At 41.2% G+C, this 26,304-nt stretch overlaps 1 protein-coding gene across 1 annotated transcript; it reads left to right on the top strand.

The window, feature by feature from the left end:
* Positions 1–9,574: 9,574 nt before the first annotated feature.
* On the top strand, positions 9,575–25,489 carry LOC5580276 (dual specificity mitogen-activated protein kinase kinase 4). The gene is made up of 5 exons (XM_001662852.2): positions 9,575–10,097; positions 15,543–16,264; positions 16,326–16,466; positions 23,240–23,325; positions 23,398–25,489. Exons 1-5 carry the CDS (start codon positions 10,064–10,066, stop codon positions 23,588–23,590), a joined length of 1,176 nt encoding a protein of 391 aa, XP_001662902.1. The 5' UTR covers positions 9,575–10,063; the 3' UTR covers positions 23,591–25,489.
* The last annotated feature ends 815 nt before the right edge of the window (positions 25,490–26,304 follow it).

Genomic DNA, 26,304 nt, shown 5'->3' with positions numbered 1-26,304 from the left:
CCGATATCAGGTTTTCATTCAAATCAGGAACGAAGAGCACGTGCTTGATATTGAACAGCAGATTCTTGTTGCTCGTTGCTTGGATTTCGCCGATGTGGTCGGCAACCATTGCCTCTCCTTTCTTGGCAACTTCTATCTCCACTTTACGTCTCAACTTCTTCAGAACGGAATATACGGTCTTGTCGCACACAAGATGGTCACTGCATCCGGAGTCGAGCTTGAATACAATGTTTCTTGGCCTCTTCTCCGCATCATTTGCATCAGCCATGAAACTTACGACGTCCTTCATTGCTGGATCGACTTCACGCACACGACAATCCTTTTTCATGTGTCCACGACGCCCGCACTTGTGGCACTTACCGTTGAACTTCGGCAATTTCTTCTCCGGAACAAACTTCTGGAAATCACCGGAAAAAGCTGCAAACTTGTCTTCAACGAAATCCCCCTCTCGATCAGAGCGCTTGCTTTCTTCAGCTAGTAAACGCTGCTTCACAAGGTCCAGGTTCAATTCGGCCTCCGAGACATTTTCCAGAGCCGTTACTAGAGGGTCGTACGAGTCTGGTAACGTCAAAAATAATTGCGAAACCAGATCGCTTTCCGCCAACGTGGCTCCAGCGGTCTTCAATTTCCGCACCAGTCCGTCGAATTCCAGCAAGTGTGACCTCATATCTGCACCTTCTTTCATTCGCAAGCGTGCCAGTTGCTTCCTAATTATTGTTTGGCTCGCAACGGACTTCTTCGCATACGTAGCTTCTAAACTGGTCCACATCTCCTTAGCGGTCGCTTTTTCTCGAACGATTTCGAGACACTCGTCCGAAAGGCATCCTACCAGTAAAGCTTTTGAGATACGGTCCTTCTCTTGAAACTTGACTTTCTCGGCTTCTGATTCCGGAGCCACTCCGGTGAGAACTTCCGCGACATTCTTAGCTTCAAGAAACAGCCTTACGCGATAGCTCCAATTCTGGAAATCCACTCCACTTCCACGCAGCAACGGAATGTTGCAAGTGACATCCTTCACGCTGGTGCCCATAACCTCTTGAGGGACAGATCGAAACTTGGAAGTGAGCGAACACAGATTTACAACTAAGCTAATTAAGTTTATTAGGGAACGATCTTGACTGCACGGTATGCGGAATACAACTGATGCATCCTTGTTAATTTTCACAAACAGCTTGTGTACGTTGCTAGGGGTTCCTAACAACTTGGAATGACATGGAAACTACGGCTGATTGCCTACTATTCCAACATGAACACGTGCATTGGTCCATGGACCTATGCATGTGTTCAGTATTTGACGTTTGAGCGGTGCCGTTTTATTTATGTGGCCATGGTAACAAGTGAATTCGGCACCGCTCAAATGTCAAATTCGTGTACTATCTGACGTTTAAGCGATGCTATGTTATTTACGTGACCATCGAAACGAGTGAATTCGGCTCCGCAGTGAACATGTGCATTGGTCCAGACTGGCTGTGTGATATGTGTTGCGTAATGAGCAATATATCTTTAGTGTGTATGTTGACAAGCGAATGAACACGCATTCGTCCACGATGGTCTTCGCCAACCAACGAGTAATGGACCGATGCACGAGTTCACTAATTTGACGTTTGAGCGGTGCCGAATTCACTAGTTGCCATGGTCACGTAAATAACACGGCACCGCTCAAACGTCAGAAAGTGAACTCGTGCATCGGTCCATTGGCGACGATTCTGCCTCTTGCCTCATCGAGCGGCCCACGCGGACGGACGTGCATAACGTTTCCCGAACAGTCCAGCGTGGTGGATTAGACCTGCACACTGGCATACACCAGATTTGCTGGTATGTCTGAAACATACTTTTGGGAACTTGTAATCAGAAGATAGTGTGTTTGCTTGACAAATTGAGACATGAATTTGCGAAAAAATACGCGTTCTAGTGAGACTCGAACTCACGACTCCGTGTACGCTAGATCAGCGCTTTAACCAACTAAACTACAGAACACCTTATGATTCTGCGGAATAGAAAGCCAGACTGAATCCGAGTACAGCGGGGATTCACTGGTTGGAACACGACTGCCTTCCATCTAGCGAATCCTATCCGTTAGTTGGAACAACTGACAGCTGGTGAAAATGCTTCACACTAACGCATCTGGAGAACAAATTGTCACGAAACGCACATATTCATACGCATTTCAATACAGTACCAGATTAACGGCCTAACTAACAAATGTAAACAAACTGAGTTTTATTCACCTAACAGTTTATTTGATAAATTGCAATCATATAATCACAGACAAACACACGTCACACTCTCATCATTGTCCATCGACCACCTTTTTAACGGTCGATTCAAAAATATGGTAGGTGGCCAATCCGCCACCCGCAGCGCTCGCATCGTTTTTGTTCGCGTTTGACGTTTACACACTACCGCCATCTGTTGGCCCGTCGGCCAAACACACTAATTCTAGCATTGGGCGTACATGTCCTCGTAACTATGATTTGGATTGAGATTTGTTCTAAGTGTTACGTCTGTTTGTCTGTGATATAATGCACATCTGATCCTTAAAAATAACGTTTTTTATTCACGAAATAAGTAAGAAAAATCAGAGGGGGTTGTGTACAAGACACGACCGCATGACGTTAACTACGCCAAGTGATTTTTTGCATTTGAAGTTTAGTCGATTTTCATAGTTGCAGCCTTCCTTTAGTTCAAACTCTAACATAATATCGTGACGGTCCCAACATTTTAGATTTTTAATTGACACCCAGTATATTGCCGTAAGATGTAGTTAACATCAAAATAAGAATGAGCGAATAAGCCGAAAATGGTCTGCTTTTATAGTGCGCTTCCCAACCCAAATGAATCGTGGAAGACAATATGAACGAGTTAGGTTGCGTAAGAAAGGGGTCGACATTTTCCCAATTTTCGACAGTCTATCGTCAAAAATCAAAAGTTTTCTCCATTTGAATAATATGTTGTATAAATTTCCGACCGATTGGTGGGAAAATATTGAAAATCTACCGATAAATGGCAGAGTTATTACCATTCAAAATCTTACATAATTTCGTGACGGTCGCAACATTTTAGATTTTCAATTGACACCCAGTATATTGCCGTAAGACGTAGTTAACGTCAAAACATAAATGCGTATTTGATATTCTCTTTCGATTCGAACTCTGATGTCAATTTCACCCATCTTCCCCCTCTGCGGTAACCCGGCGCATTTGAGCTTGAGTGTGGTAGCAGGGTGCATTACAAACTGAGTGTGCAGAAGGGCGTTAATGATGAAGGTTTGTGTGAGAGAGCGTAGCAGAACAGCGAAGCTGATGATAGTCAAACCAGAAGGACGAGGTCAAAAGGCGCAACAGCTCTAAATTTTGATGAATGGTGCATGATGGATTTTTTTTAACATGTTATTCATAATAGTTAAATAAGTTAAATGTTTTGCTACAAAAATAATATTGTAATTCTTTCTTCTTATTTGGCTTTACATCAATTATCTTGATAAAGCCTCGCCAACAATATTTCGCCAATTCCCTCGGTTCATGGCCGCTTCTCTCCATCCTCGACTGTGACCCACGCTCTCCAGGTCCTGGTGTACCTGGTCCATCCACCTAGCTCGCTGCGCCCCACGCCTTCTTGTTCCGACCGGATTCGTGGCGAACACCATCTTTACAGGGTTGTTGTCCGGCATTCTTGCAACATGCCCTGCCCAGCGTATCCTTCCAGCTTTAGCTACCTTCACGATACTGGGTTCGCCGTAGAGTTGAGCGAGCTCGTGGTTCATCCTTCGCCGCCACACGCCGTTCTCCTGCACGCCGCCGAAGATCGTCCTTAGCACTCGGCGTTCGAAAACCCCAAGAGCTTGCAAGTCCTCCTCGAGCATAGTCCACGCCTCATGCCCATAGAGGACTACCGGTCTTATGAGCGTTTTGTACATCGTGCATTTGGTGCGGGGGTGAATCTTTCTTGACCGCAGTTTCTTCTGGAGCCCATAGTAGGCACGACTTCCGCTGATGATGCGCCTTCGTATTTCCCGACTAACATTGTTGTCAGCCGTCAGCAAGGATCCAAGGTAGACGAACTCGTCCACCACCTCGAAGGTATCCCCGTCTATCGTAACACTGCTTCCTAGGCGGGCCCTGTCGCGCTCAGTTCCGCCAACCAGCATGTACTTTGTTTTCGACGCATTCACCATTAGCCCGACTCTTGTTGCTTCGCGTTTCAGGCGAACAAATCTGCCACCGTTTCAAATTTTCTCCCAATAATATCCATGTCGTCCGCGAAGCAAACAAATTGTCCGGATCTCGTAAAAATCGTGCCTCGACTGTTAAGTCCGGCTCTCCGCATGACACCTTCAAGCGCAATATTGAACAACAGGCACGAAAGTCCGTCGCCCTGTCGTAGTCCCCGCCGAGACTCGAACGAACTGGAGTGTTCGCCCGAGATCTTCACGCAGTTTTGCACACCGTCCATCGTTGCTCTGATCAATCTTGTGAGCTTCCCGGGAAAGCTGTTCTCGTCCATGATTTTCCATAGCTCTATGCGGTCGATACTATCGTATGCCGCCTTGAAATCGATGAACAAATGGTGCGTAGGGACCTGGTACTCACGGCATTTCTGGAGGATTTGCCGCACGGAAAAGATCTGGTCCGTTGTCGAGCGGCCGTCGATGAAACCTGCTTGATAACTTCCCACGAACTCGTTTGCTATAGGTGATAGACGACGGAAGAGAATCTGGGATAGCACTTTATAGGCGGCGTTTAGGATGGTGATTGCACGATAATTTTCACACTCCAGTTTGTCGCCCTTTTTGTAGATAGGGCATATAACGCCTTGCTTCCACTCCTCCGGTAGCTGTTCCGTTTCCCAGATTCTGACTATCAGCCGATGCAGACAAGCGGCCAACCTGTCCGGGCCCATCTTGATGAGTTCGGCTCCGATACCATCCTTGCCAGCGGCCTTGTTGTTCTTGAGCTGTTGAATGGCATCCTTAACTTCCCCCATCGTGGGAGCTGGTTGATTTCCGCTGTCCGCTGTGCTGACGTAGCCATCGCCTTCGCTGTCCTGACCTTCTGTGCCTGTGTTCTCTGCGCCATTCAGGTGTTCATCGTAGTGCTGCTTCCACCTTTCGATCACCTCGCGTCCGTCCGTCAAGATGCTCCCATCCTTATCCCGGCACATCTCAGCTCGCGGCACGAAGCCTTTGCGGGATGTGTTGAGCTTCTGATAGAACTTCCGCGTTTCTTGAGAACGGTACAGCAACTCCATCTCTTGGCATTCCACCTCTTCCAGGCGGCGCTTTTTGTCCCGGAATAGGCGGGTTTGCTGTTTCCGCTTCAGTCTGTATCGTTCCACGTTTTGCCGCGTACCATGCTGCAGCATTGCAGCCCGCGCTGCATTCTTCTCCTCTAAAACCTCCTGGCACTCCTCGTCGAACCAATCGTTTCTTGAGCTCCGTTCCACATATCCGACAACGCTTTCGGCAGCGTCGTTAATGGCTGCTTTGACTGTCCTCCAGCAGTCCTCAAGAGGGGCCCTATCGAGCTCGCCCTCATCCGGCAACGCTGCCTCAAGATGCTGCGCGTACGCATTGGCGACATCCGGTTGTTTCAGCCGCTCGAGATTGTACCGGGGCGGGCGTCGGTACCGTACATTGTTGATGACGGATAGTTTTGGGCGCAGTTTCACCATCACCAGGTAGTGGTCGGAGTCAATGTTGGCGCCACGATAGGTTCTGACGTCGGTTATGTCGGAGAAGTGCCGTCCATCGATCAAAACGTGGTCGATTTGCGATTCTGTCTGCTGAGGTGATCTCCAGGTGTACCGATACGGGAGGCTGTGCTGGAAATAGGTGCTACGAATGGCCATGTTCTTGGAGGCGGCAAAATCTATCAGTCGTAGGCCGTTCTCGTTCGTCAGCCGGTGGGCGCTGAACTTTCCAATCGTCGGTCTGAACTCCTCCTCCTGGCCAACCTGAGCGTTCAAATCTCCTATGATGATCTTGACGTCGTGGCTTGGGCAGCGGTCGTACTCGCGTTCGAGCTGCGCGTAAAATGCGTCCTTGTCATCATCAGTGCTTCCGGAGTGTGGGCTATGCACGTTGATTATGCTGAAGTTAAAGAATCGGCCTTTGATTCTTAACTTGCACATTCGTTCATTGATCGGCCACCACCCGATCACGCGCCTTTGCATATCACCCATCACTATGAAAGCTGTTCCCAGCTCGCGTGTGTTGCCGCAGCTCTGGTAGATGGTATGATTACCTCTAAACGTTCGCACCAATGCTCCTGTCCAGCACACCTCCTGCAGCGCTACGATGTCGAAACCGCGGGTCTTCAGTACATCGGAGAGTATGCGAGTACTTCCAATGAAGTTGAGAGATTTGCAGTTCCACGTACCGAGTTTCCAATCGCTAGTCCATTTTCGTCGCTGTGGTCTTTGCCGATTGTTCCGGTCCGTATTCTCTCGTTGACGTTCCTGTGCTGATGTGTTTTTACGGTTGGCTTGCAGGGCCTGACACCAACCCCCTAGATTTCCGGAGGACCATTCCCCCTAAATGTTCGGAGGGCCATAGTGCGCAGTTTAGCTTAGAGTCCTTCTCTGGCACTCGGACGATGATCAGCCGCCCCTGACATGGGGAACAGACGCTGTTGTGAGCCGCTCCTAACGTGGAGTACAGACGCTCCAGGTTTGCAAAAGCAAACCCCCCCTTCCCTGTCAGCATACGACCAAAGTTCCCACCGGGGGTTGGTTACCCGATCTTCCCCAAGGTTACTCGTACCCCGGCCAGTACCACGAGGAGGTAGGGATAGGAGTTGCTGGGCAAGAGGCTAAGGACCGCACAAAGGGGTCTATTTTATTCCTGCAGGTACACGAGGTACCAATGGTACGCCATGCCCAGCCATTTACCGCGCCATATTGTAATGGATCCTACAAAAATGCATCATGCGATCAAATCGATCGAAAACATTATATAGAATAAAAAAATTAAACCCGCAAACTTCAAACCGATTTTACTGAGAATGTATAAGTCTTCACATTCGCCCTAATTCTGACTCTGTATTGATTTGTTCTATATACACTGAAATGAATTTTATTGTAGAAACTACTGAATCCATGGTAAAATTAAGAACTGCACCAACGATTTTCAACCGACTACATTAATCTGTTAACTCTACCAAAACATAGTCAACATCACTACACAAGAAAATTTCTTCTGTTGATTTAACCAGAGTTGTAGTATTTTTGACTAGAAACATTCTTGATTTGAGAAGTTTAGCATCATACTTTTGACCACACTGTGTTGTACGGTGGGTGTCACGGATTGAAATACAATGCTTTATAGTGGATGCTACTATGGACATAGTTAAATTTACTGCACTACTCAGTGATATTCACCAGATTATAGTAAACTTAACAGATTTTTGTAGTCGGTTGAAAATCGTTGGTGCAGTTCTTAATTCTACCATGGATTCGGTAGATTATACAACAAAATTTGTTTGCGTGTACACTGAGAACAGCGTTGCGGTTGAAAATACTATATCAGAGGGTTAAATTAAATACACAACGCCACTTGATTTGTGCAGACTAAATTCGCATTTATTTCGAACAGTTTGTGTTTTCAATTTTACCATGGCACCATACCGATAGTAAAATGACTATATCATGGTTAAAAACATGCAGCAGGCCAGAATCGAACCGAGGATCTGGCGATTGTCAAGCGCGAACGCTTACCGCTCGGCTAGCGATGCGGTTGGATTGGGATGGAATAAAATGCAAATAAAAAGCGTCCATCATAGCTCAATCTTGGTTCACGCAAAAAAATTGTGCGGTAAAAACTACCATTTTAGGGGGTTAACTTAAGCGCTCGCACCGGCAATTTTCAGCAGACCAGAAATGCGCTTGATTTTACCATGTCTGTTGTCGAAATCAGATTGTTGTAAATTATTTCTGTCAAACGTACCAGTAATGTGGTGGGCGGTACCGTAAACATGGTAAATTGGTCTGAAATTCCATGGTAGTTTCAAGAATGGGCGTAGTCAGCTACAATAGTATTTTTACTACAGATTTTTTTCCCGTGTTGGAATAGTAAATTTAAAAACTTGTTCATGGTTTTCATTACTGCAACGCTTGTTTCAGTGTATGGAGACTGCAATGCGACGGTACTCAGACGTCGAAGTCAGTTTGACATTTTCTGTTGACATTTGAGTGCTTTTGGGCCCATTCACAAATTTCATAACGCTGAAGGGGGTGGGTGGGTGTTATCGTGATGTTACAGCTCATACAAAATTTGTAGAGTATCCATACAAAATGTATTACGAAGGGGTGGTTGGATGTCAAAAATTATCATTTTCGGCGTTATGAAATTTGTGAACAAGCCCTTTCAGTTGGAATATTTTTCAACCATCGAACATCCAACCATCGAGTCATTCCATGTAGCGGACCCCCAACGAGCGAATCCCCGCTGTACTAACTATGAATACATCTCTTTTCGCCAATCCATATCTCTTTCGGACTTAGATGCCAAACCCCCAACACGATTACGTTTGTATCTCCCGATCGCAAGTGAGAGCGAATTGTTTATGGATACTACACTGAGTTCTTACGCTCTACAGCCGCATACCTATAAGCCGAATACTGGCCGGCACGAAATTGAGTATGCGTTGAGCTCTAGTGTGCGACTCGTAGAGTGTGCGATCGCACTGAGAGCTTGCCATGAGTACACTGGTCCTTTAGTTGCGGTATATTTTTAATTTGTGTTCCTATAGTTGCGATATCCGTTGTTTCTAATGGAATCCTCCACTATAGAAACACTTTGCTGCAGCTATTTTCACAAATAAGAAATTTTTTAGCAATTTTAGTGATATTTCATCAATTTTAAAGCAATTTGAACGCTCTGTTCAACTATTCCGTGTAACAATAAGCCAATAAGTCGATTGGCAGTGTCGGTTCTGCGGTTAAGTGAAAACTTCACTTCCGCAACTATAGGCATACCCACTACTAATGGATAATTTTCCCTACTTCATTTTCTCCGTGTAGGAATGTGTATTGATTTTATCCGATTACGATGAATGAATTATTAGCGATTTTTCGGATATCATTGATTATGCGTGATTTCTCTCAAATTGTATTTATTTTGTTTAAATATTGGCTTATTTGAACGTTCATTCTGGATCAGTTTTGGCCTGAAACTGACACTCAGAAACACGGGTAGTAACAGAATTACTAAATTTGAGTAATTTATGATTATTTTCTGTCTGCCTTTCTTTCATTCTGCAGGGAATTTTATTCCTATTTGTCAATTCGCCTGGGTTGAAGCATCGCAAAGCTTCAACCCAGTCGAAATGACAGTTAGTGTAAAAATTCACAGCAGAATGAAAGAGAGGCAGATGGAAAATAGTCGTTTATGCATAAACTCTAGTATTTAATTCTGTGACTATTTATTTTCATTTCTGAATGTCGTCCCTCTCGGTCGATGTGCCCTTTTCAAATGTTTGTCCAGTATTAATGTTTTCTGAGTGCAGATCGTTTGATTTGCCCAAACGCTGAGTAACGCCCCACCCGTTACCACATGTAACGCATCTTTGACGGCTGATTTTCTGCTTCGTTTCGTCGACAGAGTCAGTTTGTTCTCTTCGTTCGCTGACGGTGAAAACTGGAAAACGGTGGTGGAAAAAGTATTTTCCATTATTTTTTCTTCGCTCTGAACGTACATAATCTTTTGGAAACAATTTGTTGCGGAATACTTTAATCGAGCGAAATCTTGCTTCCTTCAAAGTTTGTAGTGCTAAGCGATAGTGAAGTGTGACAGTGAGTTTGTGCAAACAAAAGGGGCAGCAAACATTCCCTGAGCGGTCAGAGAGTCAGTGGTCGCGACCCGAACGAAACTCGATCCGTGCCAGGAAGAGTGTGGCAAATTAGCGCTATTGCCGAGACAAGTTACTTCCCTTCGAAGCACCCTGCACGGAGCTACCCGAATTGCGGAGTTAATTTACGAAAGCAGTTTTCCGTGGTCACAGTTTGTGACCGAAAAAGTTTTTTGGTGAACTTCCGATTTTCCTCTAATAGGCTCTATCACGCAAACATGGCGGATCAAACAAATCAGAATTCCACACAGGGTAAGTATATGCTGAATGGTCACTAGTAGAAGGACTCTTATCTCTTTAGGGGATTATGGAATATGCTATTTTTATCTTTCCAGCTAGAAAGTGCGCTATAGTAGTATGTAATCATCGTATTGCTCAATCTCCATGTTCGTCATCCGGTCTTTGTTGTAACCGATTCTAGATTCTCCTTATTCCGTAACTTTTTTGCGATCGTAACCGTTGACTCTGTGTTTGTTAGGATTTACGAAAGAAAGCTAGATGGATTTCTCGAAGCGTCCCTGAGGAATTTCTGGGAGAATCCCAGAGGGATTTCCTGAAGTAATACCAGGGAAATTTGGGACCTTCCTTAGTGGTTCCGAGTGGTTACAGTCCGCGGCTACAAAGCAAAGCCATGCTGAACGTGTCTGGGTTCGATTCCAGGTTGGTCCAGGATCTTTCGTAATGAAAATTTCCTGGACTTTCTTGGGCATCGAGTATCATTGTACCTGCCATACGATATACGAATACGAAAATGGCAACTTTGGCTAAGAAAACTCTCAGTTAATAATTGTGGAAATGCTCACAAGAACACTAAGCTGAGACAAGGCTCTGTCCCAGTGTGGGGACGTAATGTCAAAAAGTGGTAGTTGAACCAGGGAAATTAAGAAAGAATGCTATCGAGGTTCCCGGAATAAACCAGAGCATGGCGAGTAGCAGGTCTGTTTTTTTTAGTCTCTATTTTAATGGAAGGTCTCCAAAACACTTTTCTCCTTCCAAATCACAAAGAAAGGAGACTGTCGCGTTTTGCCGGAAACTCTTAAAGATCGCGAACTTCTTCTCAAACATCTTGAAGAGAAGAAGCACCTATATTTTACTTGTGATGACAAAACTGAACGTTTGTTCATAGTCGTCTAAAGTCACCTGAAGAGATCAAAAATGGAATAGATGTTTAACTTGGATTTTCCACAGTAAAAGTAATCATTATGAAAAAGAGAACCCAATCTATTTAGCACACTTTAACAAAAAAAAGATCTAAAACTATTAAAGCTTTAGAAAAAGCAAGACTTATGGTCGATGTCCGTGTGACATGGGAACATTTCCAGAAACCTAGAGGAAATTTCCAGAACCCCACTCAGTCCCGTCGGTGTCAAAAGTGGGGTCATGGAACAGAAAATTGCCGCATGGATGCTAAATGCGTGATTTGCGGAGGTTCTTCTCACGCTAAGGACGTCTGTCCTGTGAAGGAAGATACCGATCAGTTCATATGCACAAATTGCGGGGGCTCGTGCCAGGCAGATGAACGGTAATGTCCGTTATGATAACGGTCGTTTCCGGAATTCCCCTGGTAGAGTATCGAATAATGCTCATTTTTCAGTTAACGATCGCTTGATCAAAAATCATACCCATCAGGAAGATTATAATCACGCTCATTCGCAAACTAATTGTAATCCGTCAGGTAACCTTTCAATAACGCAATAAGCGCAATAAGTCAAAAAATTTGGTCATTGGTGACGTTAATGCCAAACACCGCTCATGGAATAATTCACAAAGTGATTCCAACGGCAGAATTTTATTTGATGAGTGCTCTTCAGGATATTTTTCAATTCAATACCCTGATAGCCCTATATGTTTTTCCTCTTCTAGATTGATTTGGTCTTAACCGACTCTAGTCATCTTTGTAGCCAACTTATTACTCATGCTGATTTTGATTCCGATCATGTCCCTGTTACATTTCAAATATCCCATGACGCGATTCTCAATCCTATCAGCTCCACTTTCAATTATTTTCGAGCCGACTGGAATATATATGAAACATATATTGACTCTAATCTTGATGTTAACATTTCTTTACAAACAAAACTTGATATTGACAATGCTCTTGAAGCTTTAACAGATTCCATTGTTGAAGCCAGAAGCATTGCAATTCCAAAATGTGAAGTAAAATTTGAAGCGGTGATTATAGACGATGATCTTAAACTCTTGATTCGTCTTAAAAACGTGAGAAGAAGGCAATTTCAACGCACTCGCTATCCTGTTATGAAAATTATGTGACAGGATTTGCAAAAAGAAATTGAAAAACGGGTGAAAATCGGTGAAACAAAAAAATTGAAAATAAAATTTCTCAATTGGACCCTGGCTCTAAGCCCTTTTGGAAATTATCTAAAATTTTGAAAGAAACCTCAGAAGCCAATATCGGCATTGAAAGAGGAAAACAAATAATTACTAACTAATTGCGAAAAAGCTCAAAAACTTGCTATGCAGTTTGAAAGTGCGCACAATTTTAATTTAGGACTTACTAGTCCAATTGAAAATCAAGTAGGACTTCGAAAATATTCTCAATCAAGAGAACGTTTTCGAAAATGTCTGTGAGACTGATTTGGAAGAAGTGTGAATTATTATTAAAAAATTCAAAAATATGAAAGCTCCTGGCGATGATGGAATTTTCTACATCTTCATCAAGAAACTTCCAGAAAGTAGCTTATCATTTTCAGTTGATATATTAACCATTTTTTTTTTCAATTAGCATATTTTCCTGGCAAATGGAAAAATGCTAAGGTTGTTCCAATTATAAAACCAGACAAAAATTCTGCAGAAGCTTCTAACTATCGTCCAGTCAGTTTGCTTTCCTCCATCAGTAAACTTTTTTACTTAAGGTTATTTTGAACAGAATGATGGCCCACATAAATGAAAATTCAATTTTTGCAAATGAACAGTTCGGATTCCGCCATGGACATTCGACCACTCATCAACTTTTACGTGTAACAAATTTGATCCGTTCCAACAAATCTGAAGGCTATTCTACTGGTCTTGCTCTTCTGGACATAGAAAAAGCATTAAACAGTTTTTGTTATGAAGGCTTGATCGTAAAGAGCTTAGCTTAGAGCTTAGACTGACTACACATATCAATGGTTGCTATTCCGTGATTGACCGAAGTCAGTGAAAATGCACAAAGAATCAACTAGAAGTTTGGCTGGGATTGGCCATAATCTTCTTCAGTGTGCATAATTCAGTGCCTCTATTTATACAAGGTCAATAACGGCGCCGGCCACGTCCTTGCAGTCAGGTGGGATTTAGGGAAGGAATGTTAGTGTGTAACCTTTGCTATTTGGAGACCGTGTTTGCCTCTGCATCTCCACAAAGGTTACTGGGAGGGATGTTTGTTAATGGCGAGGATCGTTGGGTCACAGGATTCACTTTGATAAGTGATTAGACCATGATAAATAGTTATTTGTCAAATATAAATATGCTTTTATGAAAATATAATATTTTCATTTGATATGAACAATTTCTATGTAGAGGAAAATTATGCCGACACTTGAGGTGACGAACCATTCAAAGTTTGTTGAACAAATACCTAAATGTAACATTCCTACAGCTGTCAGGACGAAAGCATGTGTTATTATATTGTACTTATTTAAAAAGAAACAAAAAACTCGATTGGCTGGAACATCATAGAACACTCTTATTCTTATGCCGACACTTACAGTGGCGAACCATCCAAAGTTTGTTGAATAAAGTGAACCTTTCGCAAGTCTACACTTGTAGTGTCGAACCACTCAATGTTTTTTTTTTAATTACAAAAATAAAGGTAAAAAAGGGGTGTTCTGAAAATAAAAAAATGTTAAACATAAATAATTAATAAATCAGAGTTTGTGTCGACACTCACAGTGACGAACCATTCATAGTTTGTTGAAAAATCATATTTACGTCCCACCATTGTAATGATCAAATGTGCAGTCATACATATTTTATAGATTAGAAATAGTAGCATGAAACGAGCTCACCAATTGATCCGTCATCCTTGACTGAGCAGCAACAATCCACTTTCAGCTTAACTCGTTTGCTCGGCTATATAAAAGCACTCAGAGAAAATAGACGCACGACCCGAGAGGGAAAACAACTGACGACTGCTCGGGCTTTCTTGACGCACTGCACATATGTTTGACCCTGCCCTCGTCACTCGCTCCCGCAGAAGCAAGCGTCAAGGTCGAAAGATCAAACGGAACTAACCGATCACGGCACTTATTCACTTTACTCGACCGACGCGCGACATGTTTGATCCTGCCCTCGTCACTCGCTCCCGCAGGAGCAAGCGTCAAGGTCGGAAAATCAAACAGAACTCCGCACTTTGTTTTCGTTTTTTCTTTCAAAAAACGCGATCCGGACACAATGGATCCGGATTCCGGCGCTCGCCCTCAAAGGAGCATGCAACAGATTCAACGGATCAAACACTACTGACGCGTCGATTCTTTTTTTTTTCTTTTTTTTTCACCCGCACTTTGTTTTCGTTTTTTTCTTCCGAAATCGCGGATCGCGTGATCCGGATTCCGAAGCTCGCCCTCAGAGGAGCATGCAACGGATTCAACGGATCAAACACTACTGACGCGTCGATTCTTTTTTCACCTGCACACTTTGTTTAGTTTTTTTCTTCCGAAAAACGCGATCCGAACACAAATGATCCGGATCCCGTCGCTCGCCCTCAAAGGAGCATGCAACAGATTCAACGGATCAATCACCACTCAGTTTTTGTTATGAAGGCTTGATCGTAAATTGAAAAAACTTTAATTTTCAACATACATTGTTAGAATAATTCAAAGTTATCAGTCAAATCGTACACTTCAGGTTAATTATCAGAACTCCAGGTCTGAAAGACTTCCTGTAAGAGCTGGTGTTCCTCAAGGCAGCATTTTGGGACGAATATTATACAATATTTTCACATCTGACTTACCCGAGTTATCTCAGGGATGTCAGAAATCTTCGTTTGCGTATGACACATGCATCTCCGCCAAAGGACGAAGCCTGCGTGTCATCTGTAGTAGATTGCAAAAAAGTTTGGATATTTTTTCTTCATACTTGCAAAAATGGAAGATTTCTCCTAATGCTTCCAAAACTCAACTAATAATATTTCTACATAAACCAAAAGCTTTTTTATTTGAAACCTTCAAGTAGACATGTTGTTACGATGAGAAGGGTTCCAAAAAATTGACGGCATTCAAGCTGACTTCCAAATAAATGTAATATTCATTCCAAATACTAATAAAGAAATTAAAAAAAAATCTCTAGTTTTTTTAAAATAATCCTTCCAGGATTCTCATATGAACTCATATGTCAGAATAATAATCTTTTGTTTTAATTTATCTTTTGCATCAAAAACTAGGACTTTGTTACTAAGTTTCGGGAGTTTCGGCATCACGATCGACCGCATCTAAAATAGTCAAATTTAGGTTACGATACAAAACAGTTCAACTATTCCTCTCAAACCCGTTGAAATTCCATGATACCATGGTCTCTGGTATCAAAAAATATGTATAAGCACAAAAGAAACAAAGTCGTTCATGCTTAGGGGTTCAGCAAGTGTTTTTCTTGAACCTCACCTAAGCGCAATGTGTAAAAAGTTTATGTATTTTCTAATTAACTATTTAAAAATTATAATATTGATCCACGGTTTCGACAATCCTCTTTCCATCTCATGTTTAGAACCAATGCGAACGAGATTCCTGCCGCTGGACATGAACAATGCCAACTGTGACCGGAAGCGACCATCAAAGAAGCTGAGCTTTCAGCCGAGCCCAGTGGTCACGGCACGAACCCCGCCCCTGTCGGACCGTACGAGGGACCGCATAAAGATGCAAGCAACGGGGAAGCTACAGATAGCACCTAATGCCATTTACGATTTCACTGCCGATGACCTGACCGATGAGGGCGAAATCGGTCGGGGTGCGTTTGGAGCGGTCAATCAGATGAAGTTCAATCGAACGGACACCGTGATGGCAGTGAAGCGGATCCGTTCGACCGTCGACGAGAAGGAGCAAAAGCAACTGCTGATGGATCTGGAGGTGGTGATGAAATCGAACGACTGCAACACGATCGTCACGTTTTACGGTGCCCTGTTCAAGGAGGGCGACTGTTGGATTTGCATGGAGCTGATGGACACCTCGTTGGACAAGTTCTATAAATTTATCTGTGATTGCCAACACTCGCGGATCCCGGAACCGATCCTGGGCCAGATTACGCTGGCCACGGTGCGGGCGCTAAACTACCTGAAGGAGGAACTGAAGATCATCCACAGAGATGTGAAACCGAGCAATATCCTACTGAAGCGGAACGGTGATATCAAACTGTGCGATTTCGGCATTTCGGGCCAGCTGGTGGATTCGATTGCGCGGACTAAGGATGCTGGCTGTCGGCCGTATATGGCGGTAAGCAATTTTGGTTCTTGGTTGTCGAGAATACTTTAAATAATGTCTGGTGAAATTTCAGCCCGAACGAATTGATCCGCAGCGCGCTAAGGGATATGACGTGCGGAGTGACGTTTGGTCACTTGGTATCACACTGATGGAGGTGGCCACCGGGAAGTTCCCCTATCCGAAGTGGGGATCCGTATTTGAACAGCTGTCGCAGGTAAGTAGAGATGAGATGGCAAGATCTAGATGAAAATGATAATGCTGTTCAATAAGGCATAGTGCTTTCAAGGCTTTTTTCTGGAGATTACTGGGTATAGAATATAACAAGAAATTCTGCTGAAACTTTTGAACATTCAATCTTACGCTAAGATTCGGTTATGTAGATACATGGAAGCATCCCAAGTAATACCAATGTTGATTGGGGTATCCTAGTCACTATTGCATAGTATTTATCTGATTCGGTTAGAATCAACTTCGTCGAAAATAAATGATGCTCTGGAGCTACAATGGAAAAGAAAGGGTTACCTTTCTTATTCATGTAGTAAAGTCCGCGGCTGTGCAGGCGTATTTTGAGTAGGCTTCAGGGTTTTTACATTTGTTTTGTAAACTTCCTCGACTTTTTTTGGGTAAAGAATGTCTTTTATCACACCACAATATAATATACTTACAACGCAACAATATAAACATAATTAAGTAACCTGCCTTGACAACGAAAAATCTTGTTAATATTTTCTTTATCTATGGGTATTTTTCGCACTTGGCTAGTAGGATAAAGGTTTTTTATTTTCATTTTGATTAATTGAGAAAGGGTGTAGAGCTACTTGGGTGCTTACATGATGCACTTTGGCATGGGGGTTTTTTTCTCTGCCGAATTGTCTAAAACTTTGCAATAACAAGCACTTCAATACGACGCATATTGTGTCTCAGTAGTTTAAAAAAACCCTGCCGAAGAGAATCAAAAGTGCTAAGAATAGTACCCGACTCCCTATATTGTGCAGTTATTTTATTTACATCTAGACTGTGCAGTTAGTATTCATAAGTACGGATATACTAATAGAAATGTGGGATCGAATTGTACTGGTGTCGTCAGAGCCCTGTTCTTTGGTTTACAAAGAACGGGTCCGCTAAAGACGCCGACCTAATTTAGTACTATCATGTTTTATTAGCGTTTCCGCACACAATAAAACCACGAATTAAACCTTATCGTTCAACTAATCAACAATGCTCTCACTAAAACCCACAGCTTTTGTCAGCCAGGATGAATTGCCAAGTCTTACTGGCAATTCGACCGAAAGTTTACTGATTCCAGCAAGTGAATTGTGGTCGTCGTTCCCTTTTGTATCTATGAAAGATAAGGGTAGACATGACGTGATCAAAACCTTAAGGATAAGTACGATTTTACCCGCTCTTTACCGTGAAAGCCTCAGAACTCCGTTGTTCTTCGAGGAACGCAAGACAAACCGAGTTAGATGAATACTACACAATAATTATTAGAATAATATTAAATATGTGCTCATTCACTACTAATTGTTTCAATAGTGGAACTACAAAAGAAACTAATTTGGAATTATTTAGCCAATTTGTAACAATGTTTCTTTATGAACTTTTCATGGAAATGTTATTTTGAGCACGAGCATAGATGACCGCTTCATAGTTACACTCCGTGATTGGCCAGAACAATCCAAGTTGCACAGAGATTTTATGTAGAACGGCAGTAACTGTCCCATATGGAATAAGTAGGCATTGACAAAACAGCGCTCAAAGTATGAAGTTCGTTTTCTCATACAAAAATTCATAATTTTCTAGTATTTTTCTACATGTCATATTCATTTAACACAACCTCACAGATAACTCATTTTGCTTCTGCGAGATTGGACCAGAAGCACACTCGTTTGCCATGCAATGTGTATTCGAGTAATATCGCGAATCCGGTTAGGCATGATTCCATCTTATCCCACTAACCCAATATCCTTTTCATCACAACTGTGGATATGCAGAGGTATATTCGGTCTCTAGTAACAATGGTTGTCTAACTAACATTCCTTCCCTACCCCGATGACCGCATTGGGCGTGGCCGGCGCCGTTATTGACTTCTAAACTTTGAACTCTCGATTTGTGCATATTGAGAATGGTTAGATAACCCAAGTTCCATTCATTAAATCTCGGTGCAACTTCGATTGTTCTGGTCATTCACGGAGTGCAACTACGAAGCGGTCATCCTCACTCTCACGCTCATGCTCATGCTTTTTTGTGGTTTTGTAAATTTAGAGCTTAAACATGTTCGTTCAAAATTATTTTCAAGATGATCATCTCAAATTCCCGATTATCCCGCGTTTTCACGATGGATTCTAATTCCCGTCTTTTCCTCTGTTCGGTGGCCATCTTGAAATAGAAATAGTCGATCAAAGTCGTAGGAAAGAAAAGACAAAAAAATGCAAATATTGCATGTTTTATATTGTGCATTATTATTTAAACATGTTTAAACTTCCTATGAGAGTCTATAACTTTGCCCAGGAATCCATTCCCTAAAATCTCTTTTCCAGAATGCACCATTTCCCAGAAAGCTATTTAACATCTTGATGGAAGATTTATTATCAAGCTACTCAGGTTTTTAATTGCTTATATTAAACAGATATTTTGTATTTCCCAATGGATTGTACGGTCGAAAATCTCTTTGATAAAGATTAGGAAAACTATGGTAAAATTAGGCAGCTTTGCCATCTCAAGGCAATGTTGCATGACTGTAACAATTCTTAGCTTCTTACACAGAATTGCAGTTTGTGCTTGATTGTCAAAACATATAAATTAGAGTAACATGGTATCAAATTTGTAACAATATTCTGTCAGTCCAGCATCCTACTCGTACAATGTACAATAAGCATATTTACCAAATCAATACTATATCTGTGTACTGTTTCAATGTTAGCTCGGATGACTGAAGACATTTCTGATTATCGTAGGTTATACGTAGTTTGTCCCCTTTTTATGTTTTGGTTTAGATTTTAGAAAACTAAGTTAATTACATATTTTGCAAATCATACGATCACGGATTGAATTACACTGTTCGACAAAAAAATTGTTTTGGATGGATCATGGACGCGTTTATATGGGTCTTGAAGTGCAAGAAAAGTATAGAAAGAGGCCGTTTTCAAATGATTTGCAGCACCCCTGGATTATTTTTTGATAAAGCTTGAAAATTTGGCATTTTTTTATCACAAAAAGTGTAATAAGCAAAATATCAATATCTTTTTAAATTCAATTATACAACCATTGAATTTGTCAAATCAATATTTTTAGCACTGGATGACTTCAGTAAAACGTGCACCATTTCAGAAGAATATTGGCATCTATTTTGTATATGAATTTGGAATGTTAACGATCATTAAGCAAGTACGTGAGGATGTGCACTAGGGCAATTCAAATTTTAAAAATGTTTGAAAATCCAATCTCCCATATGCTCCTTACCATTCTTACCATAAAAATAGTTTTCTGATTATACGTCCAATTGAAACTCTATAAGCCGCATTCGAAAGGCGAAGAGTTATTCTTACTTCGTATGTATTTTTCCAAAAACATTTTTTGAATTTTGTATACTAAATTTTTATTTAAATTTGTAACATTTTTCAAAAAACACCCTGAAAAAACTTAGCTAATTTCCTCAGCATTGGATCGACCAAAATTTTAAAACAAGTTGTCATTAGAATCGTAATCTTATATGCACGAATTTTTTGCGGAAAAATCTGAAAACTATTCAAAATTAATAAAACAGTCAGTCTAGTCATCGTGCAAAAGTTTGGGTTCACCTGAACTTAATTAAAACAAGAAAAATCCGTGGAATCGCAAGCCAATCATGTACGCGCCATTATTTGCGCTCGAAAAAGCATTTAAATATTGCGCAGTGCCCACCTTACTGGACCCCGCATTTCATAAATGCGAGCGGGTTCATAAGTGCGGAAACATCAAACGTATTGTTTTCGCCGTTTGGCGGGTAAGAAAAGGCAGTGAATCGGTTTCGCGCCAATGAAAATTGTTTACGTGTTAACCAAACCATGTGCTTTCAGTAGGGTTGCTAGTATGTTTGTTTCACTTGTTTTACAAAAAATCATTGTTTGTAAATCATTTGTGAAAGTATTCCTGCCACTTTTAATAAGCTTGTTCGTATGATTGTTGCAATTATACAATCAACTAATTTCATTTGGATAGAAAAGCTACGTAATTTGTCGCGTAAATGTAGACGTGAAGGACTTTGGATATGGATCCATTTGCATGGAAAAATATTTGGAGCCACTGTTTGGTGACCTTCGAAATTCAAAAAATGTTTTTGGAAAAATTATTATTATTATTATCTTTATTAAAGAGACTTTCAGCTCAGATCGTGGCTGGTTCGTCTCTGGAAGAAAAAGGGAGAGGGCTTCACAATGAGGGGCCCCCTGTCATACAGTTTCAAAGTTTAGTTACAATTACAAAGGATATTCTTATAAAATCGATATACAACACATTAACACAAAATCGTAGCTCAATTGATCCGTATGAAGAATGGTGTGGATATTTTATGTTGGGTTTGTGTTTTGGGGCTCAAATCGCCCGGTGTAATCCGCCATCATTGATGAATGAAATTAGTTTTTTGGAAAAATACATGCGGAGTAAGAATAACTTTTTGCCTTTCGAATGCGGCTTAAAGAGTTTCAATCGGGCGTGTAATCACAGAGAAATGGACAGAACACTTTTGTATGTTTTTGAGGAGGTGACCCCAAAATTTTGCACGGGAGTGTACCCCTTCTAGCACTAAACCGAATAGCGCCTTCCGCTTTTTTACTGGCGCTGTCTTCCCTGTACGTTAAACATAATGTCGTCATAATCTCTACAGCGCACTACTTCCGACATTGGGTTTAACGTACAGGGAAGGCAGCGCTAGTAAAAAAGCGGAAGGCGCTATTCGGTTTAGTGCTAGAAGGGGTATACTCTATGATCGATTCGTTTCGGGATAGGTGAATATGGGGCAGTTCGGCCTCCTTAAGCAAAATTCGATTAAAGTGCTGGAAATATTATAAAATCTTCGGATTTTTTGCATGAGCACCCTATTTTTGGTTGCAAAATCATCTCATATGATCTTAAAATTCGATTATTTTTTTACACTATGTTCGAAAGTTATCAGTATTCATCAGAAAGATCTAGTTTTGAAGAACATTCTAATAGTCATCAATATTCAAAAGTGATTAAATTTGAAAGAGCCATCCGGGGCATAATGGACAGTTTATTCACATCATTTATTTATTTTTATTAGAGTTTTGAACACTAACATGCCTATTGCTTAATTTCTTTGTCAGCTGTGAGATTGCATGCTATTTCAGATTAAATTTCAAGAATTCATACAGTTTTTAAGGAATGCTCATGGGGCTACCCCGTTTGGCATAAAGTCATTTGGCATAAAGCCATTTGGCATAAAGTCGTTTGGCATAATGGCCATTTAGCATAATGGACGTTTGGCATAAAAGAAAAGAAAATATAAATTTAAATAGTGCTACTTAAAATGAGATCTGCTGATCAAAAGAAGAAAAAATCGTCGATAAAAATGTTAGAAGTCATAACGCCAACGTAGGAAAGAAGGCAAAATTGTCAATGAAAATGTTATTAGTTACAATGCAATGCTAGTTACAATACAATGCTAGTTTAAACAACGTAATGAGAAAGAACAGCCTATGACCAAAAGAAGGGAAAATCATATATGAGAATGTTAGCAATGGTAACGCCAAAAACATAGCAACTCAGTTTTCAACGATTATGCCAAATGTCCATTATGCCAAATGACAATTATGCCAAACGACCGTTATGCCAAATTATTTTATGCCAAACGGCTTTATGCCAAATGGTGTTCCCCCCGATGCAAGGCAGTGATTGAGCTTGATGCAACCCAATAGGTCCAACAGGCGCCGAATTCGAAACGTATTCTAAGGTCTGCCACGGTTTCACGGGACTGGGTATCCCAGTGCACTTCAGTGGGATTGCCAAGAAGAAGAAGATCAAGTAAACTTTTACTAGTGGTAAAACTGGGTTTAAGAAATAGAAATATTAGTAGTAGAACGCTAGTAGCACTGTTGTCACAAAACTGATTTTAATTATTCTTACACGCAAAAAAATTGTGCGGTAAAAACTACCATTTTAGGGGGTTAACTTAAGCGCGCGCACCGGCAATTTTCAGCAGACCAGAGAAATGCGCTTGATTTTACCATGTCTGTAGTCGAAATCAGATTGGAGGAAATTATTTCTGTCGAATGTACCAGTAATGTGGTGGGCTGTACCGTAAACATGGTAAAATGTCATGAAATTCCATGGTAGTTTTAAGAATGGGCGTAGTCAGCTAAAATAGTAGTTTTTACTACAGAATTTTTTCCCGTGTACCTTTAATTATGGTTTTTCATTGTTTGTTCAATGCCTTGTCGTTGTTTATGTTTTTATAATTAATTTGACACTTTGATGCCCGGTACTCAGGCTGTCAGTTCGTGGCAAACTAGATGTTGGTAACACGAACAGCAGCGACATTAGCATTCTTAGGTTAATGCTTCTACTGTTTAAGAGCTCTCAATGTACTAGATCTTCTAAGGCCAATGCTGGGCCCAGATAGCCGTAGCGGTAAACGCGCAGCTATCCTGCATGACCATGCTGAGGGTCGTGGGTTCGAATCCCGCTGGTCGAGGATCTTTTCGTAAAGGAAATTTTCTGGATTCCCAGGGCATAGAGTATCTTCGTACCTGCCACACGATATACACATGCAAAAATGGTCAATCGGCAAAGAAGGCTCTCAGTTAATAACTGTGGAAGTACTCATAAGAACACTAATCTGAGAAGCAGGCTTTGTCCCAGTTGGGACGTAACGCCAGAAAGAAGATGAAGGCCAATGCTGGTTGTCAAGGAACATACAATAACCTTTATTACTGAACGGCATAATCACCCCTTTGTTCGAAATGTTAATGATTTCCATCTCATTTACAGGTCGTCGAAGGAGATCCTCCAAGGTTGTCTCAATCATATAATAACATGGAGTTTTCGCTAGATTTTGTAAATTTTGTCAACACTTGGTAAGCATTTCCCCCATCAATCAGCGCAGAAAACAATCATTTCTTAAACAACCTTCCTGTCTCCTCCCACAGCCTAATAAAGGACGAAAAGGACCGGCCCAAGTACGGCAAACTGCTGCAGCATCCGTTCATCCAGCGTGCCGACAAGAGCCACACCGACGTGTCCGTGTACGTGAGCGCGATACTGGAGTCGATGGCCAACAACGGCATCACCCAGTTCACTACGAACCTGCCGGCCGAGCGTTGGAGCGACAGTTTCAACTAGGAGGGCTTGAGCACCACCCGGAGATGGGTGGGGGCTGGTTATTTCTACTGATAGTACTAAGCTGCAAGCGTGGGTCGTGGGCCGGACATCTGGTAAACCACGACACCGTACGTGTTGGTAGGCATTGGGTGAGTGTAAGATGCGCGTGTTCGAGGAAATGAGATGGTACGCCAGTGCGAGAGTGTTATACGATTTGATTTGTGATCTTTTGTGCGCTTTCCGGATGTGAATGTGGGTGGAATTTATATTTTCACGGGATGTACATTGTGCTCTTAGTTTTGTATCGGCTTTACAAACGGAACCGGTTGTTGCGAGTGATAGAGGCGTGACGAAGACAATAAATTGTCTCCCAATGTTCTTCTGTTTTTTTTTCTTGGTCGTTGTATAGTTCGGTTTTGGTTGAAATTTGCCGGAAATGCTTACACACCTTGTAGGATGTTGCTAGGATGAGGTGTGAATGTTATACATTAAGTGTGATTGTGTTATCCTAATCGTGATTGATCCGTAGAGATTTAATAATTTTTAAAGGAAGTAATATATATTATAAATAAATAATTATTGAGACGAAGGGAAAGAGATTTGAAGAGAAACGCAAACCCAAAACGATGAGAAGATAGATCATGCACACGCGTTAGACGTGACGAGAAGAGCAAAGTAAATAACTAGTTGTTGTTAGTTGTTGAATAAATCAATTGATTTTGAATAAGAAATAGTCGCTTTTTAGAAACGAAACGTTTGTGAGTATAAAAGAAACCTTAACCTGCTGTAAAAGTTTATAAAGTCAGAGACCAGAAATCTTTCTAAGTAGCATTAAGTAAGTTTTTAAATTATCAAATTGATTTAATTTTTTTAATCCGCGTCTCATAGAATCCACTACCGTTTTCGAAGAACGAACGTTCAGATTCAAAGCTCTAAACTACTGCTAGTTTTGTTCCTGCTTGAAATGCACTCCTGGCTCGCTTATTAAATAGTAAAAGTTGCTCACTCTATAGTAGGTCACAAACACACACACAACTCGCTAACAACTTAAACTCTCTTGCCTTATCATGGAAACACTCTACTCCAGCAGCTTAACAAACTTTTTGTACAAAACAAATTTGAGTAGCTGTCCACTTGCTACCACTTTCAGTTCAAATTAGACTTATGATAATCTGACTGATTTACGGTTGCGTTGCGATTCCGCTTTCCTTTCGACGAAAAAATGTTCCCGCACTCTGAATGCACTACATTTCTAAGAAAAAGCAAAACCCTCCGTAGGTAAAATTGTGAAATTTAACGCTTGTGGCTACAGGGAATGTGCTCCCTTTTTCAATGAGCTTATCACCAAACTAAAACACGCAAGGCACACGCCCAAGAACACTAGAAACACACTATTAGGATCGGAATGGAAGAACATAGTAATCTAAATGAGAGAAGAGTTTTAAACTTGACAACAAAAGGAATTGCCAGAGATTAAAATAGATATATAAAACCGAGATTGACAGAAGTAGGAAACCTACTGAATACAACACGCATAAACGCAAAGTTAGTCAGAATAGGAATAGGAACAGATAAAACTAAAACCACAACAATTTGTAGTAAAAAAAAACAATTTTCCGTTGATAGGACATACAAAATTAACTTGAAGCAAAGAAAAACTCACATACACACGCAACCTAGGTCAAAATAATAGTTCTTTCGGACGCGTGCACGTTTTTTTAGCTCTGAGAGATGTCGTGGTGCCGTACCGGAAAAAGTCAGTGCCCTGCTGAAGCGCGAGGTACCTCCTATATACGGAAACTTCACGCCATCCCTTCAACAGGAGAGAGGAGAGATAGATGAGAGATAAGCCATGTGAGAAAAATGGATACACGAGTAAGAATAAACCACAATGCAATATTAGAGAATTTCCGAAAAAAAGCTGGAAGGAATTTATTTAATTTAATGTAGAGTATATCACAGCCTTTTTCAATGTTTGATGAATGTACAATTTATCCAAAAGCTTTGTCGTAACCACGGCAAGTAAAGATAATATTAAGAAGCGAACTCGTATAAAGCCGTCGATTTTGTGGCAGGCCATGCTACACACGAAAATTTTTGCAGTTGGGAAGGACTTACTTGAGGATACTGTGCCAGTACCATATTATAGACAGCGCCATATTCTGAACGGTCCGTTCCTTATGCTGAACATTCATTATTTTTACATAAAAAATAGTAGACTGTCAGTTCGAAACATGATTCATTGTAACATTTCAAAACTAAAATACATGGTTGAGTTGTTTTTTCAACTAATATTATACGTAAAGTTCGTTTGCTGTCCATAATAAGGAACACTGTGTGTTCATAATTAGGACCATTGATGTATATGGCGTCCATAATTAGGAACATGCATGCGTCTGACTAACATATGATTTTTTAAATAATTGATAATTAATGGACGTTTTATTTTAATCTATACGTTTATTTAGATATTAGACAAATGCAACGGCAAGACGAACCAATATCTCAGCTGTTGAAATCCTTAATAATTTAAGTTATTCAAATTGGATTTTCTTAACTGTTCAGAATATGGTGCTTGCACGGTACTTGTGCTTCAAGGATAAAACCGATGGAAAGTGATTGACTGAGGGTTGAGTCAATATGATTGTCATAGAAATAGTAAGAATTTGTTTATTTAGTCAACATTTAAATTAAACTACGCTTAATCAATAATTTCACGTTACAGGTTCTTCATC

Source organism: Aedes aegypti, chromosome 3, assembly GCF_002204515.2.
Source record: "Aedes aegypti strain LVP_AGWG chromosome 3, AaegL5.0 Primary Assembly, whole genome shotgun sequence".
NCBI classification, from domain to species: domain Eukaryota; kingdom Metazoa; phylum Arthropoda; class Insecta; order Diptera; family Culicidae; genus Aedes; species Aedes aegypti.
The sequence above is the reverse complement of the archived record's forward strand: the minus strand, read 5'-3'. Positions and strand labels throughout refer to the sequence as shown.